Source organism: Erythrolamprus reginae, chromosome 2 (assembly GCF_031021105.1).
Source record: "Erythrolamprus reginae isolate rEryReg1 chromosome 2, rEryReg1.hap1, whole genome shotgun sequence".
NCBI lineage: Eukaryota > Metazoa > Chordata > Lepidosauria > Squamata > Dipsadidae > Erythrolamprus > Erythrolamprus reginae.
The window spans coordinates 219,758,151-219,776,454 of NC_091951.1; the positions used below are offsets into that span (position 1 = coordinate 219,758,151).

General features: G+C 42.8%; 2 protein-coding genes across 2 annotated transcripts in view; one reads left to right on the top strand and one right to left on the bottom strand.

The window, feature by feature from the left end:
- The window catches only part of CTC1 (CST telomere replication complex component 1), a 34,246-nt gene extending 27,548 nt beyond the window's left edge, over positions 1–6,698 (top strand). The window contains exons 16-23 of the mRNA XM_070741920.1: positions 2,206–2,312; positions 2,489–2,654; positions 3,936–4,013; positions 4,109–4,265; positions 4,456–4,520; positions 5,179–5,344; positions 5,440–5,554; positions 6,441–6,698. Of these exons, the coding sequence (XP_070598021.1) occupies positions 2,206–2,312; positions 2,489–2,654; positions 3,936–4,013; positions 4,109–4,265; positions 4,456–4,520; positions 5,179–5,344; positions 5,440–5,554; positions 6,441–6,544 (958 nt within the window). The 3' untranslated portion in view covers positions 6,545–6,698. The remainder of the gene's footprint in view (positions 1–2,205; positions 2,313–2,488; positions 2,655–3,935; positions 4,014–4,108; positions 4,266–4,455; positions 4,521–5,178; positions 5,345–5,439; positions 5,555–6,440) is intronic.
- A 792-nt stretch (positions 6,699–7,490) lies between these two features.
- The window catches only part of ATP6V1A (ATPase H+ transporting V1 subunit A), a 44,681-nt gene continuing 33,867 nt past the window's right edge, over positions 7,491–18,304 (bottom strand). The window contains exons 14-15 of the mRNA XM_070741921.1: positions 16,437–16,608; positions 7,491–9,335 (exon numbers count right to left, since the gene is read on the bottom strand). Coding sequence (XP_070598022.1) covers positions 9,243–9,335; positions 16,437–16,608 — 265 coding nt within the window. The 3' untranslated portion in view covers positions 7,491–9,242. The remainder of the gene's footprint in view (positions 9,336–16,436; positions 16,609–18,304) is intronic.

The following is an 18,304-nucleotide window of genomic DNA, read 5'->3' on the forward strand; positions in this document are numbered from 1 at the left end:
CAAAATGCTTTTCTCCTGTACTGTTCTGTCTGCATTGTTATCTTGTCTAACAATACAATATAAACTAATTTTGAAGCACAAGATGGAAAAGAGTTAGAGAGAGACACAAGGACAGACTGCTTGTTCACACCAAAATTAGTTTGCTTTAATTCAGTTAATGCAATTTTTTCTCGCTTTTTGAATGCACAAAATTGTAATTAAGATTTAGTTATCATTTACAGCTAGGACATAATGGGATTCTTCTGTATTCTGACAGACAAATGAAGACTTTGTAAAAACTACAACTGAAACACTTAGCTAAAATAAGCAAACCCATATTAAGTGCTAACCTGTCCCCAGCCATTTGCCCTTTTTAAAAATTGTTTCTGCTAGAAAGAGAGAAGACACACATTAGCTTTAGAGAAGGAAAAACATGGAGAAAATACCTGCCTCGCAGCATCCATCTAGCATTTATCTGACTAGCATCCTTACAGCAAATAGACTGATCAGCTTCAGCACGTCATCACAGCCCCAGCACATGGCTTGTTAGAGCTCCGCTCTGTTGCGCCCACCACCAGTCAACAGAGCTGAGCAGCTGCTGCTTACGCCGGGGAAAGCTGGGGCCTTTGAAGCTGAGCAGCTGATTGGTGATTGGATCGGCCTCCTGGAATACCACCAATCAGCTGTTCTAGGCAGTTGAACAGCCACCGCTTTTTGCCGCTGCAGATCGCCACCAATCACTGCCACCGGCAATTGGCAGCAAATGGCAATGGCAGTGAGGGTGATAGGCAGAGGCAATATCCATCCACTAGAACAGCTGTTTGATGGTATTCTGGAAGGCCAATTCAACTGCCCATCAGCTGCTTGGCAGCAAAGTCTCCAGCGTTCCCCACTGATAGCAAATGGTGGCAGTGACACCAACCCACCTCCCACCTCCACAATATTCGCTGTATAAGATGCACAGACATTTCTACCCACTTTTTGTGTGTGTGTGTGCATCCTACAGTGCAAAAAATATGATAGTTTTTAATTCAATTATATTTCTCTGGCCCTGTCTTTCCTAGTAGTGTGACTTCTAACACATATGGCATTGGCATCCTTCAGTCTTGAAAGCCTCCTTTTTGATTCGTGCAGTATACAGGTCCTCAATGGAAGGCAGGTTGGCAAGTAGTGTTTTTTTCTGCAGTTCTGATTATTCTCTGAAGTCTGTGTCTGTCTTGTTGAATTGCAAAACCGAAGCAGACAGTTATAGAGGTGCAGATGACAGATAATAATTCCCTTGTAGAAATCTATCAGCAGCTCCTTGGGCAGTTTGAGCTTCCTGAGTTGGTGCAGAAAGAACATTCATTGTTGTGCTTTTTTTGATGACATTTTTGATGTTAGGTGACCATTTTAGTCTTGAGATATGAATAGAACCTAGAAATTTGAAGGTCTCTACTGTTGATACTGCGTTGTCTAGTATTGTACGAGGTGGTAGAATGGGAGGGTTTCTCCTAAAGTCTACCTCCATTTCTACGGTTTTGAATGTGTTCTGTTCCAGTTGTACCACGAGGCTAGTTGTTCAGACTCCTGTATCTATGTGATTTCAGTGTTGTCTTGAATGAGACCAGTCACTGTTGAATCATCTGCAAACTTCAGTAGTTTAACAGACGGATGCTTTGAGATGCAGTCATTGGTATGTAGAGAGAAGTGGTGAGAGTACACAGCCCTGGGGTTCCCTGTGCTAATTGTACAGGTGTCTGATGTGATTTTGCCTAGCTTCGCCTGCTGCTTCCTGTCTGTTATAAAATGACTATAAAATGAACTTAGTTTTATAATCTTTAGGATAATGCTTTCTCTCAGTTCCATGATTTTCAAGTAAACATTTGGCAGGCAAAGTCACTTTTCTTCAGATAGTGTTAGTATTTAGGAAGCCAAAATTTAGCTCTTCTAGTGAATGAATGAGATTGGCAGCAAATTTAAATTTAAATAATTGATATATTTGTTCTTTTTTCATTGTTTAAAAATAGGATGCAGACAGTACCTTGAAAACCCTTTTAAATTTGTTGTTGATCTGAATTTTAATTTAGAAGACTGCTTTTATTTTATTTGACATTTTTAGTCTAGAGTTAATGTTTTTAATTTAGAGTTATATTTAAAACTATAGTTTATACTGATCAGATTACTTTAATCTCTTGTTTTGGATGAAAAGCAGGAAATGTAGTAAATTAAATGTTCCCTCATCAGCTCCAAAGGTTCTTTGGTCTCTTTTTCTGGAGAAATAATGGAAAGAACTGTTTGTGACTCTCATTCTGGAAAGAAGACAGAAACAGGTGCTTGTGCTCAGAAAAAAGGTAAATATTTTGAAAATATATAAGCATTGAGATAATGCTTGTAAACTAGCCAGTCTATTCAGAATATATTGGTGAGAATTACTCTGTGAGAATTACTCTGAATTTTCTATAGCCTAGACTAGAGCTAAAATGGTGTTAGGATCAACCTGAGAATAAACTATCTTCTACCTATTTAGGTGGCTGCTTGCCCTGGAATTATACTGTGAAATTGAGCATAGCACCTGCACATGATTCTTCAATTCTTCTGGATATCTATATTCAAGCTGCTTTTGTGCCATATCTTTGGGGTTTGTTGCCTGGAGCTAGGATTTTGTTTCGGGATCTACAGTGCAAAATGTCCAGGTACTAAAGCATCATGTAGTTATTCATCATATATCATGGCATTATTGATATCTGCTTGCCTGTGGTAATACAGGTAGTTTTCAATTTATAACCATTTGTTCAGCAACTGTTCAAAATGATACCAGTGATGAACAAGGGACTATAGAAAAGCAAAGTTATGGGGTTTGCTTCACTGCTATTAGTGAAAAGGGCTCAGGCTTTGGTCTTTGATGACTGAACTATCATGCTGCAGTTTTTACTAACGTTTTGTATTGGCCACCATTTGGGATATCCATAGAATAAAACATGTGTTTTGTTTCACACACAAAATATACTTTGACTTAGAAATCTAGTTAAGACTATTCTGAGCTGGTTCTGACTGAATTGAAACTGAGTTGTTCTGGGCTTTGGCAAAGAGATAGTCTGGAGAGATCTTACAGGATGAATCAAGCAAGATTAATGCATCTCACCTTTTTCTCCCTTCCTGTCAAATAGCCTGTGCTCTAGACCAGTGTTTCCCAACCTTGGCAATTTGAAGATATCTGGACTTCAACTCCCAGAAACCCCCAGCCAGCATTCGCTGGCTGGGGGTTTCTGGGAGTTGAAGTCCAGATATCTTCAAGTTGCCAAGGTTGGGAAACACTGCTCTAGACTATCCCAAACTATCAGCACTCCTTCCTTCCTCTCACTTATCTTGTTTTGGCTGCCATTATCATGCTCGCATTCAAGTGTGGTGTGCCTGATCTTCTCACTTGCTCCCCTTGCTAGTCTTCTCAGCCCATTTCCTCAAGAACTGCCAGATGTTTTCAGGTGCAGTGTACCAAAATGCCCTATCAGCTCCTTTCTCTGCTCATCTCAGTGACACTTTGTTAATATTACTGGAAGTTCCCTGGATTATTGATTACACTACTGACCAGATATGAATGGGCTGCCGGTTACTAAAAATGAAGATTAGAGAAAACACTGAAGCCACAGAGTTTATCAGGAACCGTTGAAGCAACATATTTTTAATATGCACCTTTTTTTATAAGTTCCTAAATATTGCATAACTTCAGCTCTTTGTAGGGAAGGACAATGCCATCCATCATTTTTAATAGGCAGTCTGTTTGTAAGTATGAATTCCAACTTAAAATTCAGGTTAAAGACATAATTGGGGAACCAAACCTGTTGTTAACTCAATACTGTTTGTACATAGTTTAGGTTTGTTTGCTTGTTTTTGTTTTCAATGACAATTCTCATTGGCTCTTTAATCTATCTCATTTAATTGTACTAGTATACAAAATCCATATTTTTTCATTACAGATTTGGAAATATCTATTGTGTTTTTATTGCCTCTAGTGATGTGTGTATTCTGACTCCTCCACCACACAATTCTCCAAAGTGAGTATCAACCTCAGGAGTTAGCTTGAATTTTTTTTTACCCCTCATCCAACTGCAGAATTTGATGAAAGCTCCTTTTTCTTTTTTATTTGCAGACATCTGGATTCTACTGCTAAGTTTTCAATAGGTTATTTATCCAATATATCACTTCAGCCTCTTAATCTGGGCCAAGCACAGGTTACTTGCCATTTGACATGTATTCTATCTTTATCTATGCAATGGTTCTGTGATCTCTGCCACATCTCCACAGAGGTATCTAGTCAACCATATTTGAATTTCTCAGCTGCTTTCCTTGTGTCATAATTGCTGTATTGTATTGTTTTATTATTTTGTAACATGGTCATTCAAACTTTACACCTATAATATGAAATAACAATGCCATATAAATGTTTATACTAATACAACTAGCACTATTTTGTCAACATATTTTCTTCCTTCCCAGGGAAGGCCCAATGAATGTAACAATTCTTGCTCATCACATACAGGAATGATTAAAGCTACAGCTAAGTAAGTACTTGGAAAGAAATATATACATTTATTTGAGAAAAAAAGCATTTCAGTTTGATCATACATAAAATATTGTCTATAATTGCCAATAATATTTTATTGTCCCTATATGAATAGCATATGGGAAAAAGCTATAATGCATGTTCAAATAAGTATTTAGTCCTAAAATCTGACAACTTCTCGCTGAACTGAAATTATTTTTTCACCAAATATATTTAAAACCAAAATGGGTACAGGGTAGTCCTCAATCATAAGTTGTGATGGTTATAAAAAAGGCTGCCATGTAAAGCAACCTTTGTGGCCATAAAGTGAACGTTTGCAACAGGAGGATTTTGCCAAAAAGTAGAAGTAAATGTTGGGTTTTGGCAAAAACTGCAAAACATTCACATGCCTACGAGGCATTCTTTAAACAGCCATAAATGCTGCTTGTGTGACAAATGTGGTCATGTAATTTTGGGGGTGGGCCTGGGCATTGCAACAGCCATAAGTAGCCGGGGAGGTGGGGTATCTAAATTTTGAACAGTTGCTAAGCATCCAATTGTAAATCAAGGATCGCCTACTACTCAAATTATTATTACAGCATACAGAATATAATTACTGATATTCATTATTCTGAACGAGAATGTGATGTATTTATTTCAAATCCCACTTATCACAGAATCCTAGTAGAAGATGGAACAAGTGAGGTTATGGTATTTTGCAAGAACCAACAGGTGCAACAAGTATTGGGTTTGAGCCCTAAGGAATGGGAGGTTTTGCAAAATCATATTCGGATTAAGGGAAGTATATGCATTCAGCATAATGAAATTAGCACAGGAGCTAGGGTAAGTGAATGAGGAAATTTGCGAATTACTTGAATTAGGAATTTTACCTAATGATTTTGAGTGTAGATGAAGGGTAATTTATCTGATTTTGACAGATACTGGAAGAGCAAGATCTGCTCACGCAGTATTTGAGAAACTTATGCAGAAGTCCAGTTGTCTGTCGATCCATAGTGTTGGCCTTCAGAGTGGATAGAAAATCTTTTAAGACAGGTATGTTATATGTCTTCAACCACATGCAGTGCTTTCAGTGCTAAGGAAATTGACATTTTTAGAAAAGGCAGCTATTCAATTTACTATTCCTGCAATATGTTGCTTTGCTATAATCAATGCAGAAGTTACTTGTTAACAATATGGTAATCCCGATGCCTCACTATAGCCCTTAACTTACTGCTTATAAATCTCAGAAGCTTCAAAGTAGATGAATAAAATGCCTAAGGAAGGTGCTAAATTTATTTCAGCATGCCAGATGGTCCATACCTAAAGCAGACATCAGTTTAATCAAAACCAGCTAGCAATTAAATTGAGACGTTTAGAGGAAAAATTCTAGGAACCTGAGAGGCTGATCTGTATGACAAAATGGCTCAAGGAAATTGTTCTTATATTAATTGGAACATCAGTGGTTAGAGATGAAGAATATTGATCACTGTATTTTGAGTTTTATGGAGTTGAAATCTAATCGGATGAAGGGCAGGCTGGTGTATGCAAATGGGGACCACTGGTATATTGTAAAAAATACTGTATGCTTCTGTTCTGATGTAGGCAAATACGTTTCCTGATTTTTCTTAAGAGAGATTTTAATAAATGCAACAATAAATGTAATTCCATTGCATATCTTAATTGGGAAACATAAATGAGGGAGATGGGCTGTTAAGAAATATGAAATATAAATATGCCAACTATTGCACTTGTTTGTTCCTCCACTTGTACGGATTTCCTTGTGACATTTTTAAAAAATGAAAAAGGTCCCTGCTACATCTTTTCTTCCCCCTTCTCCCCAAATTAGAAGAGACATACCCAGGAGCTGACTGAGATACAGTGTGCTTGTGTTATTTTTAGTGAGAAAGAAATGGATTATAAAGTTCTCTTCTTTTAATAGGGTCAGGACAATTGAGGAGGTTTTTCTGTAATGAATTAGAATTCTTAAGCCAAATGAGGAATCAACCAAACTTGGTGTGTCTTGATATCCAGGAAACAATCTGAAGAACAGGAAGAAGAGAAAGTCTAATTAATCTGGAGGAATTTGTGTAATTCCAATTTGTGTGTGTTTCTGGTTTGGATATTTCGTTCATAAGCCTAAAATGTGAAGAGTATTGTTGCAAACATTAAAATGTGAACATATTTTTATATTAGAAAATCAAGCTTGTTTTTCTTTGCTTCTTTCATTCTTTTCAGTAAAATACAAGTCAATATTGCCTTATAACTAACGAGTTTGTTATTTTAACATATGATTAAAGCATATTTTGTTGCCATGATTTTACTCTCTCTACTGAGAAGAGTGCATCTTAATGTAAAACAATGACTACTTTTGCACACACTATAATTTAGGAAAGGTATAACAGATGATCAAGCAAAAGATAGGCAATTTCTCATTCATCATTTCACATCTGCTTACACCAAGTAAACATTTATCCCAACTGCCTTTGCAATGTTGTTTTCCTAATATGCTATTCCTGGCACTATATTATTAGTAAAATCCCCCAGAACAGCCAGGAACCCATCTAAGTTTATTATATCCCAATTCACAGAAGTTAGAATCAAATACAACCTAACTTGTATGATAGTTTCTCAAGGCCATGAGAAGAGACATCAGTCACTATAGAATGAACTTTCAGAAAGAAAAAAAGCTTTAATTCTAGAGAAGGAAATTAGAAAAATGCTGATCCTAATCACTCAATAAAAAGTATTTCCGATAGTTCTGCAGATTCCAATTCCAAGGAATCTAAACCTTGAGTGTAGATGATTGTGAGTGATTATTTAAATATATATATAATCCTGAATCTCTATAATTTCCAATTACTGTAGCTTTAGGATGATAGTTGAATATAGGTAATATAGGCAGAGTTTAAGTTTACTCATGTTTATATCAGCAAATTCTGTAAAGTCTTGACACAGTGCACCAATTAAAAGACTAGAAACCTTTACTCTATGATGGGCAAGAATAGTATATTATCAACACAATTGAATTCTTTTAAGATTTGAACAAATATACACAAAGCCATAGATACAATGCCATTCTTCCCATCAATTCCTCTTCTTTTGGAACTATTGAGTTTGTTATATCATGACATGAGCATGATTTTTCTAACACTGACACAAAGATATTTTTTTATTTTTATCCAAAAATAAATTGCAGAGTGAGGGAGACACGGAATAAAGCAGCATGATACATTGTATGTAAAGTTATAGTAGTTAATCAGTTTCCTAGGCATAGAATGCTACAACATAATACAGTCAATAAGAATTTCACGAAAAGAATCAAAACTGCTTTGTGCTGATCACTCATATATCATGTTCTGCAAATACAGCATTAATTAAATTAGCTTTTTGAATATAGAACTCAAAAGTATTGAAAATACAGTTATTAAATTTAACTGGCATTGCCTAAAAGAGGAAAAAGCAAGGCTCAAAACTATTGAATGACACACTAGAAACTGAAGGGTCATCATCTCCATAGTTAAAGTGATCAGGAAGAGGAAATCTATTATTACTTGATCATAGTATTTAGCAACCTTGCTTCCAGTTTTCACTGCATCATATTTATAATCCATACTTCATATTTACAAATGCAAAAGAAACAGAATTCCAGAGAGGATTCACATAAATTTTGCAGCAATGTCACAATGGCATTAGGAGGTTCAATCAAGGAAACTTTTAAAAATTATATTTCACATTATATAAATTGTAATTATGTATGAGCATCAAGGCCTGCTGTTAATACCAGCGTTGGGTTTTTACTGGTACGGCCCAGTTCTATGAACTGGCAGCAGTGGCGGGAGGCTCCGCCTACCTACCCCAGATGCTTCAGCGCGTGTGCGCAAGCGAACCGGTATAAACAAGATTTGCAACCCATTACTGATTAATGTAACAGCACTAGACATAATGCTCTTTACTGGGAGAGGCGAGAAAAATAGTTAGTAAGCAGCTTTTTTATAATTAAAGTTTGGGATTTTAACATTCTCTTCCTCAGCAAATTTAAAAAAATTTGTATAACTATTCCATGGTTTTTAAAAGTTTATAGTGTTACATTTTCTCAAAGAAGGATACTTACTGTTCTAAATAGAAATATTGCCAGAAATAAAAGAAGGGTTAATCTTTTCTGGTCCATAATTTCCAAGAATAAAAAGCAGTGAAAAATAATTTAACAAGTCACATGTACATTCAAAAATGCATACATTTCCTCAAATAATAATGGCTGAGCATAGACTACTGTTGAGAATCATTTTTACCCATCGGTTGTAATCCTGAAAATTTTTCAGCACATTAAGAATGGGGAAGAGCTTTTGCACCAAAATAGTGTGATCTATCATTGTGATCAACTCTATTGATTGTAGACAACAGCAGCATTAAAGAATATGCAAAATTACATTTGAAGCATCATGCATGACGACACGCAGTAGAAAACTGATTTAACTGCCTTTTTCCTCCCTGAAGAAATCTCTACTTTGACAACCTTAATCCTCTTCTAAAGAGAGAAACAGTTGAAGGGTTAAATTTGGTGAGACTTCAAGCCTTACTGGGACTTTAGCAAAGTCTGCTTTACATTTGCACAAAGAAACACGCAACTATTGAACTAAGTTGGAATGTTTTTCCAGTTATAAGTAATCTTCATCACAATGTATATCTTCATCTTCTACTGGAAAAAGAATATTGAAATGAGAAACACTGATAGTGGGAAATTCTAGTCTTCCAAACTGCGGAATGCATTCTGCATGTCTTCAAACAGCTGGGCATAGTCTGCTTTGATTTTTGCCTCTCCATCTTTCACCGGGTCCTGAAATTCAAAAGAGCGAAACTGGATAATCACTCAGAAGATTTAGAAAGAGCAATTCCTCACAAGTTCTCATGAAAATCTTAACATTGCAGAATTCCTATGAATGGTGCAGAAGGAACTGGTCCTTTGATACGCCTAATGAGATCTACCTGTCCCATGTAGTAAAACAAAACAGCCAGCAGACATACCCCCAACTGATAACAGTTTTGCAAGTTAATTAAAACAGCGTTTCCCAACCGGTGTGCCGTGGCACACTAGTGTGCCGCAAGACATGGCCAGGTGTGCCGCGAGAAGCTCCAGCTGGGCGGGGCGCTGCCGGCGCCCCTGCCTGAGTGTCGTCCTGTGGATGGTCTTGGGCTTCACAGTCGCTTCCTGGTTCCCTCTCCTCCCACCGCCTGTGTCTCCCGCCGTCGCCTCCCACCAAGCCGGCACTCGTTGCCGTGGGTTCCTCGAGTGGGAGCTGCCGCTTCCCTCCGTCCAGCTCAGCCACGCTGCCGTAGAAAGCACAGAGGTTATTGCCACCGCTTCTGCCTCCACTCAGGGAGCCACCGTGGTCACCGCGCCTTTTCCTCTTGCTCAGCTCAACCACGGTGGCTCCCTGAGTGGAGGCAGAGGTGGCGGCAATAACCTCTGGACTTTCTACGGCAGCGTGGCTGGGCTGCCTGGAAGGAAGCGGCAGCTCCGAGGAATGAGGCGCTGGCAGTAGACACAGGCGGAGGGAGGAGAGGGAACCAGGAAGCAACTGTAAAGCCCAAGACCAGCCACAGGACGACCTTCAGCCAGGGGCACCGGAACCGCGCGCAGCCATGGTGGGAGCAGCATGAGAAAGAGAGGATTCTATTCCACGAGGAGACGCCCACCGAGCTGCAGGTCCCGCTGCTGTCGCCTTCTTTCCCTCCGCCTCTTTCTCCTCATGCAGCCTGAGCCCACCTTTGCGAGTCCACCCTGGCTTTCGCTTCGCCCCATGATTTCCCCGCAATTTCATCCAGGCCACCTCTTGCCTCCTTTTGAACTGCGGGGAAATCTGCAGGCGAAGGAAAAGCCAGGGCGGGAGAGAAGCACGGGGGTGGGGAAGGAGGAGAGACCCTCAGCGCTTCCCCTCCGCCAAGCTGCCTGCTTGTCCTCGCGCCTCGTTGCTACCTCCTGCCTTTTTCCAGGGGCCTTTGGAAGGCACCCAGGGAAGGGGGGGATTGGGGGTGGCTGCAGCGGCTTCTCGTCCTCCTCATCCGGCTGCTAACGCCCGCCCGGCCCCTCTTGCAGTCCCTTCACCGAGCGCTTTTGTCTCAGGCTGTCAGAGAAAGGGCTACAGGACAGGCGGGGCAGGCGTTCTTCTCACAGCTGAGGCAGGATTTGGAATGTCGGGTGTGTGTGCATGTGGGCTCCGCATCCCCCTGCCACCCGGAACATTTAAAATAAGAAAAACCTTCGCCGGCCTCCGCAGAGAAGAAAGGAAGAGAGAGAAAGAGAGAGAGAGCAAGAGAGACATAACAAGAGAGGCAGAGAGAGAGAGAGAGAGAGAGAGCAAGAGAGACATAGCAAGAGAGGCAGAGAGAGAGAGACAGAGAAAGAGAGAGAAAGAAAGAGAGCTAGCAAGAGAGAGAGAAAGAGAGAAAGAGCTAGCAAGAGAGAGAAAGAGAGACAGAGAGAAAGAGATAGCAAGAGAGGCAGAGAGCAAGGGAGAGAGAAAGACATATAGGGAGGGAAGGAGGGAGAGAGAAAGAGAGCAAAAAAGAGAGGAAGAAAGAAAGAGGGATGGAGAGAGAGAAAGAAGGGAAGGAAGGAAGAGAGAGAAAGAAGGGGGAGAGAAAAATTATCATCATCATCATCATTATAATCATTATTATTTATTATATTTGTATGCTGCCCCTCTCCGAAGACTCGGAGCATCTCACAACAGACAATATACATAATATAAATCCAATATTAAAAACAATATTTAAAACCCTTATAGTAAAAAACAATCATACAACCCAAATTGACCATACATAAATCATAATACCGTGTTTCCCCGATAGTAAGACACCCCCGATTGTAAGACGTATCGGGGGTTTCAGGGGGGTCGGCTAATATAAGCCATACCCCGAAAGTAAGACATATGTATTACTTTCGGAGAAACACGTAGCTGCGCGCCGCCTCCTGCCCACGTCTACTCTACTCATCGTAGCTCCTACTACCGGTAGTACCCTCCCCCCGTCTTTCAGGTTGTCCCCATCTCTTTGGTACCTTTGACGCCAGCGAGGCCCCTTCCCTCGGTTGCTTCCTCCAAGCTTGGCCTTCCGTGGGGAAAAAAAACCCTCCAACAAAGCCGATTGTTTGTAATCCCCCTTGGTTTAAAGTCCCCCAAGTTCTTCGCAGCGCGGATTTCGGCAAAGTCCCGTAATCTCCGGGATCTGCACCCTGAGAGGCGGGAAGAGGAAACGAGGCGCAAGGCAGCGGCGCATATGTCGCCGCGTCTGCAGGAACGGGTGGTGGGGCGCCATGAAGGGCGGCGCTTGAAAGCCACCACGGCGCCGTTGTTGTCCTCACGGCGCTTGCGCAAAGCCACACAGTCCCGGATCGCTTGCTTCCCCGGCCAGCAAGCCGGATGCCTAGGAAAGCAGCGCATTTGAAAAACGCTTTCCCAGGCAGCCGGCTTGCTGGCCGCTTTCCCAGGCTTTCTGCAGGAACGGGTGGTGGGGCGCCTCCTCCGACGCTGCTGCCGACGTCTTCAACTCCGGCCATGACCCCTTGCAGAAGTTTCCCGCCTAACCCTAAACGGGGCGGATTCAGCGAGCCAGAAATCATCCTCGCCCCGCCGCCGGTGCCGCCTAACGGCCGGGGAGACTCCAGCGGCGCCAAGGAGTCCAGGGTGCTGCTAGCCAAGATGGGGCAGCTGCTGGCGCCGTGGCAGACGAAGACCATATCAAGGAGGGCTATCCACCAAGCCCAATGCCGCCAGCCCACATGCCCGCCTCTCCCCGCGGCGGCGGCGGTAGTGCTGCCCAGCACTCCGGCGTTGTCCGGGCTTCTCCCGCCACGCGCAGCCCAGCAGCTCGCTCCGGCTGCCGAAGCTGCGCCTCCCTCTCTCTCTTTTTTTCCCCCCTCACTCCAGCCGCTTCACCTGGAGGCCGAGCGCTGCTTTCCCGCCGCCGAGGGCTCTGGCATCGTCTGCGGGGCTCCCTGAGGTGAGCGGCGGCACGGCCGCAGAGAGCGAGGAGATCCGCCTCCACAGGGGGCAGTGCGAGCTCGGCGTACAGTCCCGCTTTTTGGCCCTCGCCTTTTTTTAAGCCGGAGACCTCGGCTCACTTTCAATTCGACGGTGCTGGCACGAAATCCCAAGTCGTGCCAGAAAGCGGGAACTTTTGGGGAGTGCCGAGCAGCGCTTCTGGCGGAGAGTGCGGGCGGCGTTTGGGGGGGGGATAAAAACCGCTCCCGGGTGGAGGCTGGTCAGAGGCGTATCTCCCCTCCAGACAGAGCCCGAATCTGAGGAGCCGGTTCTGTTATGCAGCACTTCCGAAAGTCTGGAGCACCGCGCAGAGGGGTTCCTTGCGAACCAGGGCCTGGAAAGCTGCCCTTTCTTTCGCTGCTAGCCTGGCGGGTTTCTGCAACCGCCTATGGGAGCTTCCTGTGATTTATATACCGGCTTTTTCTTGAGTTCGGTTGTGAACCTTTTAAGTGCGCCCCGCGCAGCCGGGCTCTCAGGCGGTGTCACAGGCGGGCAGAGGAAGCGGGGCGCTCTCGCAGTTTGAACGTGGGAGTTCGAGACGGCGATTTGTGGGTTCCCCTGGCTTCGCTTGGCTTCCCGCCCCGCCGCACCTGCGGATGAGGAAAGCCCCCTCCCCTTCTCCCCCTGGTTCGTAACGTTAAGCGGGGCGGGATTTGACCATCTTCGGCCGCTTTCTCCCGGCCACCATTCCTGTTCCCTTCCGATGGGGTCAACTGGCATACGTTTCCTTAAATAGCGATGCATCTACTGGGGATTTCCAGTCCCTTCCTCCGGGTCTTCCCTTTATTCCTGGAGCTGCCACTGCAGTGCAGAGATGCTAAGCTCCGCCCCCCCCCGCTTTTCTAAAGAAAGTTTATAATGAAAGAGAAGATTGATAGACCTTTTTCAAATGCGCTGCTTTCCTAGGCAGCCGGCTTGCTGGCCGGGGAAGCAAGCGATCCGGGACTGTGTGGCTTTGCGCAAGCGCCGCCCTTCGTGGCGCCCCACCACCCGTTCCTGCAGAAAGCCTGGGAAAGCGGCCAGCAAGCCGGCTGCCTGGGAAAGCGTTTTTCAAATGCGCTGCTTTCCTAGGCAGCCGGCTTGCTGGCCGGGGAAGCAAGCGATCCGGGACTGTGTGGCTTTGCGCAAGCGCCGCTCTTCGTGGCGCCCCACCACCCGTTCCTGCAGAAAGCCTGGGAAAGCGGCCAGCAAGCCGGCTGCCTGGGAAAGCATTTTTCAAATGCGCTGCTTTCCTAGGCAGCAGACTTTGCTGGCCGGAGAAGGGAGCGATTCAGGACTGCGTGGCTTTGCGCCGTGAGGACAACAACGGCGCCGCTTAGAAGCAACAGTGGCCGGTGCCCTCCCACCGGGGCCCCAAAAGCTCACGCCATCACCGCTAGGGAAGCTCCAATATAAGACATACCCCGAAAGTAAGACATAGTGGGGCTTTTGGGGATAAAAAGAAAGTAACACACTGTCTTACTTTCGGGGAAACACGGTAGCTGTGGGGAATATCAGGTTCCCCATACCTGGTGACATAGGTGGGTTTTCAGGAGCTTAAGAAAGGCAAAGAGGGTGGGGGCAGTCCTAATCTCCAGGGGGAGTTGATTCCAGAGGGCCAGGGCTGCCATAGAGAAGGCTCTTCCCCTGGGCCCTGCCAGACAGCATTGCTTAGTCAACGGGACCCGGAGAAAGCCAACTCTGTGGGACCTAATCGGTCACTGGGATTCGTGCGGCAGAAGGCGGTCCCGGAGATAGTCTGGTCTGATGCCATGTAGGGCTTTATAGGTCATAACCAACACTTTGAATTGTGACCGGAAACTGATCAGCAGCCAGTGCAAGCCGTGGAGTGTTGACGAAACATGGGTGTACCCAGGGAAGCCCATGATTGCTCTCGCGGCCGCATTCTGCACGATCTGAAGTTTCTGAACACTTTTCAAAGGTAGCCCCATGTAGAGAGCATTGCAGTAGTCGAACATTGAGGTGATGAGGGCATGAGTGACTATGAACAATGACTTCCTGTCCAAATAGGGTGCACCAGGCGAACCTGGGCAAACACCCTCCTCGCCATAGCTGAAAGATGGTGCTCTAATGTTAGCTGTGGATCGAGAAGGATGCCCAACTTGTGGACTCTCCGAGGGGGGTCAATAATTCCCCCCCCCCCCGCCAGGGTAATGGACAGACTGATGGAATTGTCTTTGGGAGGCAAAACTCACAGCCACTCCATCTTGTCAGGGTTCAGTCTGAGCCTGTTGACACCCATCCAGACCCTAACAGCCTCCAGGCACTGACACATTACTTCCACTGCTTTGCTGACTGGACATGGGATAGAGATGTATAACTGGATATCATCGGCGTACTGATGATACCTCACCCCATGGCCTTGGATAATCTCCCCCAGCGTTTTCATGTAGATATTGAATAGCAGGGGTGAGAGGACCGACTCCTAAGGCACCCCACAAGGGAGAGACCTAGAGGTCGACCTCTGACCCCCCCACTAACATCAACTGCGACCGACGGGAGAGGTAGGAGGAGAACCACTGCAGGACAGTGCCTCCTACTCCCAACCCCTCCAGTCGGCGCAGAAGGATACCATGGTCGATGGTATCGAAAGCCACTGAGAGATCAAGAAGCACCAGGACAGAGGACAAGCCCCTGTCCCGGGCCCACCAGAGATAATCCATCAGTGCGACCAAAGCAGTTTCCGTCCTGTAGCCGGGCCTGAATCCTGACTGTTGAGGGCCTAGATAATCAGCTTCTTCCAAGGACCGCTGGAGCTGGAGCAACACCACCTTCTTGACAACCTTCCCCATTAAGGGAAGGTTGGAGACTGGACAATAGTTGTTCAACATGGCTGGGTCCAGGGAAGGCTTCTTGAGGAGGGGACACATGACTACCTCTTTGTAGGGAGCCGGAAAGGACCCCCACCTCAAAGAAATGTTGACAATCTCCTGGACCCAGCTCCATGTCACCTCTCTGCTGGCCAAGACCAACCAAGAGGAACACGGATCCAGTGAACAGGTGGATCAGAGGAATGATTTGCCTCCAGATGTTGTGAATGTTCCAACACTTGAAGTTTTTTTAAAAAAAATTGGACAATCATTCATCTGAAATAAAGGTATAGGGATTCCTGCCTGAGCTGGGGAATTGGACTAGAAGATCTCAAAGGTCCCTTCCAATTATTATTCTGTTATTAGTAGATGCTGTATCTGCACTCACATCAATGCAAATACACTGATCCCTCATTTTTCGCGGGTAATGTGTTCCAAGACCACACGTGAAAAACGAATTTCGGTGAAATAGAGGAAAGATATTTTAATATACTGTATTTTAACGAGTATTTGGACTTTTAAAACACACCCTTTGCATTAAACAGTCATTCTATAATGTTTCTCAGCTGGAACTACCAGTTTCTTTAATAAGAATACAGTAGTACTGTAGAAGAATTTTATGAATTTTTAATGGATTTAAAATTTTCAATGGATTTAATGGATTTAAGCCCCCTTTGAAAACCCGTGAAGTAGCGAATCCGCGAAAGATGAACCGCGAAGTAGCGAGGGATTACTGTATACAAAAAGATTATCAGAACAAACCACCCACTTTTCTAGCACTGCTTTATTTTGTTTCCAATTGAAATACTTACTAAAGGTAATGATGGTTTGAATTAACAATGGCTCATATTTATGGTAGCTGCAGTGTTCCACAATCATATAAACACAATCTGAAACATCTTTTGTCAGTTTCCAGCAAAATAGGTTGCTGGTTAAGTGGATTCACAAGACCAAGTGATTAAACTTATAACCACAGTAAAGGGATCTTAAAATTGGATCCGGTCACATGATGACTCAACTGTGGTTGTATGCTGAGGATCCCTTGTACATAATTGTTTTGTTACAATACTAATGCAGGGTACATACCTTGAATTTCATAGAGGTAATTCGGTAGAGGATTTCACTCATGTTCTCTTTGATAATGGACCATGTAATCTTATTATCACTTTGGGCAGTAGTCTCAACTGCTCGGCGTGCCATATCATAAAACGCAATCATGTTGGACAGCACCCCCACAGTCTTGTAAAATGGGCAGAACCTAGTGAAAATAGTGGCAAAATTTATCTTTCCCAGAATTAAGGAACTTTTTAATGAATAAACAGTATAAACAGGTTAGCAAATATTTATATTTGATAATTAATATTTGTGGAAAAAATTATTTTATTTATTAATTAGATTTGTATACCGCCCCTCTCCGTAGACTCGACAGATGCAAAGCAAGTTGGCTATAGAATTCAGTTTTCTATAATGGACAAAGCACATATGGAAAGAGAAAGTGATTTTTTTCTTGAGCTGAATAAGCAACTTCCATAGTCTTTTATTATGGTATCTTTAGTCCAGCAACTACAGAAATCTGTGAACAGTACGCCCAGGTTATAGAACAATTTGCTTACTTGTAAGTAATTCTTTAGTTGTTGAGGAAGTACCCAGACACTTCTGAAGGACAAGACTAGGAGTTACTTCCCCATAGTTAGTATTTACTTTCATATTCCAGATCCTGACTATCATCAGAATATGAATCTAGTATAATATTCCAAATGAGTACAAAGGAACCCACTGACAAAAAAGAGAAAGAAATAGCACAATGTTCTAACAACTGAAAGAAATGAGATTGTAGCCTACAACTAAAACAACGGTTTAACAAAAGGCCAATTCTCAGAAAATATAAAATATGAATACAATATTTGGTGTAAGTATTGAGGATGAATAAAGCTGTATCTTTTCCCTTAGCTCCCCTTTGTTGTTTCCCCTTTAATATAAATGATACTATACATCTCAATTATATTAACGTTAGGATAAATCCTAGCCCTTTATTCTGGATTTTTAAATTTTTCCTGTGAGAATGATACCAATTTTTCTGTCTTTATTCCCCGTGATAATAAACATTTCAAGCTTTCTAAAATACATTGAGGAACAAAGATGGTTTTTTAGTCCACAGAAACTAGCTGAGAGAGGCTACAATATTTTTTTTAGTGAACACTTTCACTATCAAGTTTCTTTAGGGGAATGCCAGCATTGTCTAATCAGTTAATCTAGAAGACTCTTTAAGAGCATTAAGAGAACTAGAGATAGTTCTTGACTTATAACATTCATTTAGTGACTGTTCAAACTTACAACGGCACTAAAAAAAATCACAACTGTTTTTTACATGACTGTTGCAACATTCTCATGATCACATGATCAACATTTGGATGCTTGGCAATTGTCATGTACTTACAATAGTTGCAGTATCCCAGGGTCATGTGGTCACTTTTTGCAAACCTCTGCCAAGCAAAGTCAATGGGGAAGCCAAATTCACTTAAACCAATGTTACTAATTTAACAATTGCATGGTTCACTTAGCAATTATGGCAACAAAAGTCATAAAAATGGGACAAAACTCACAACTGTTTTGCTTAGCAACAGAAATTGTAGGCTTAATTGTGATCATAAGTTGAGGACTATTTGTACTCCCAGCATACAAAGGGGCTTTTTAAAAAATGAAAGATCGTTATTCATTAAAAGTGTTGGAGTGAATGGAAATAGAAAATGGTATACAAAAATAATTTTGTTCGATTTCAGATTAAGAAGAGCTGCATCAATTCAGCATGTCTGATTCTGCTTTTGAAAAAGAATATTGTGTATTTCAAATTTCAGGAAAGATTTTGAGAGACATGAAGATTTATTATGAAAAATTTACATCTATACATCAGCAATTAAATGGCATGGCACCACTGGTCTGTTGAGACTACATTC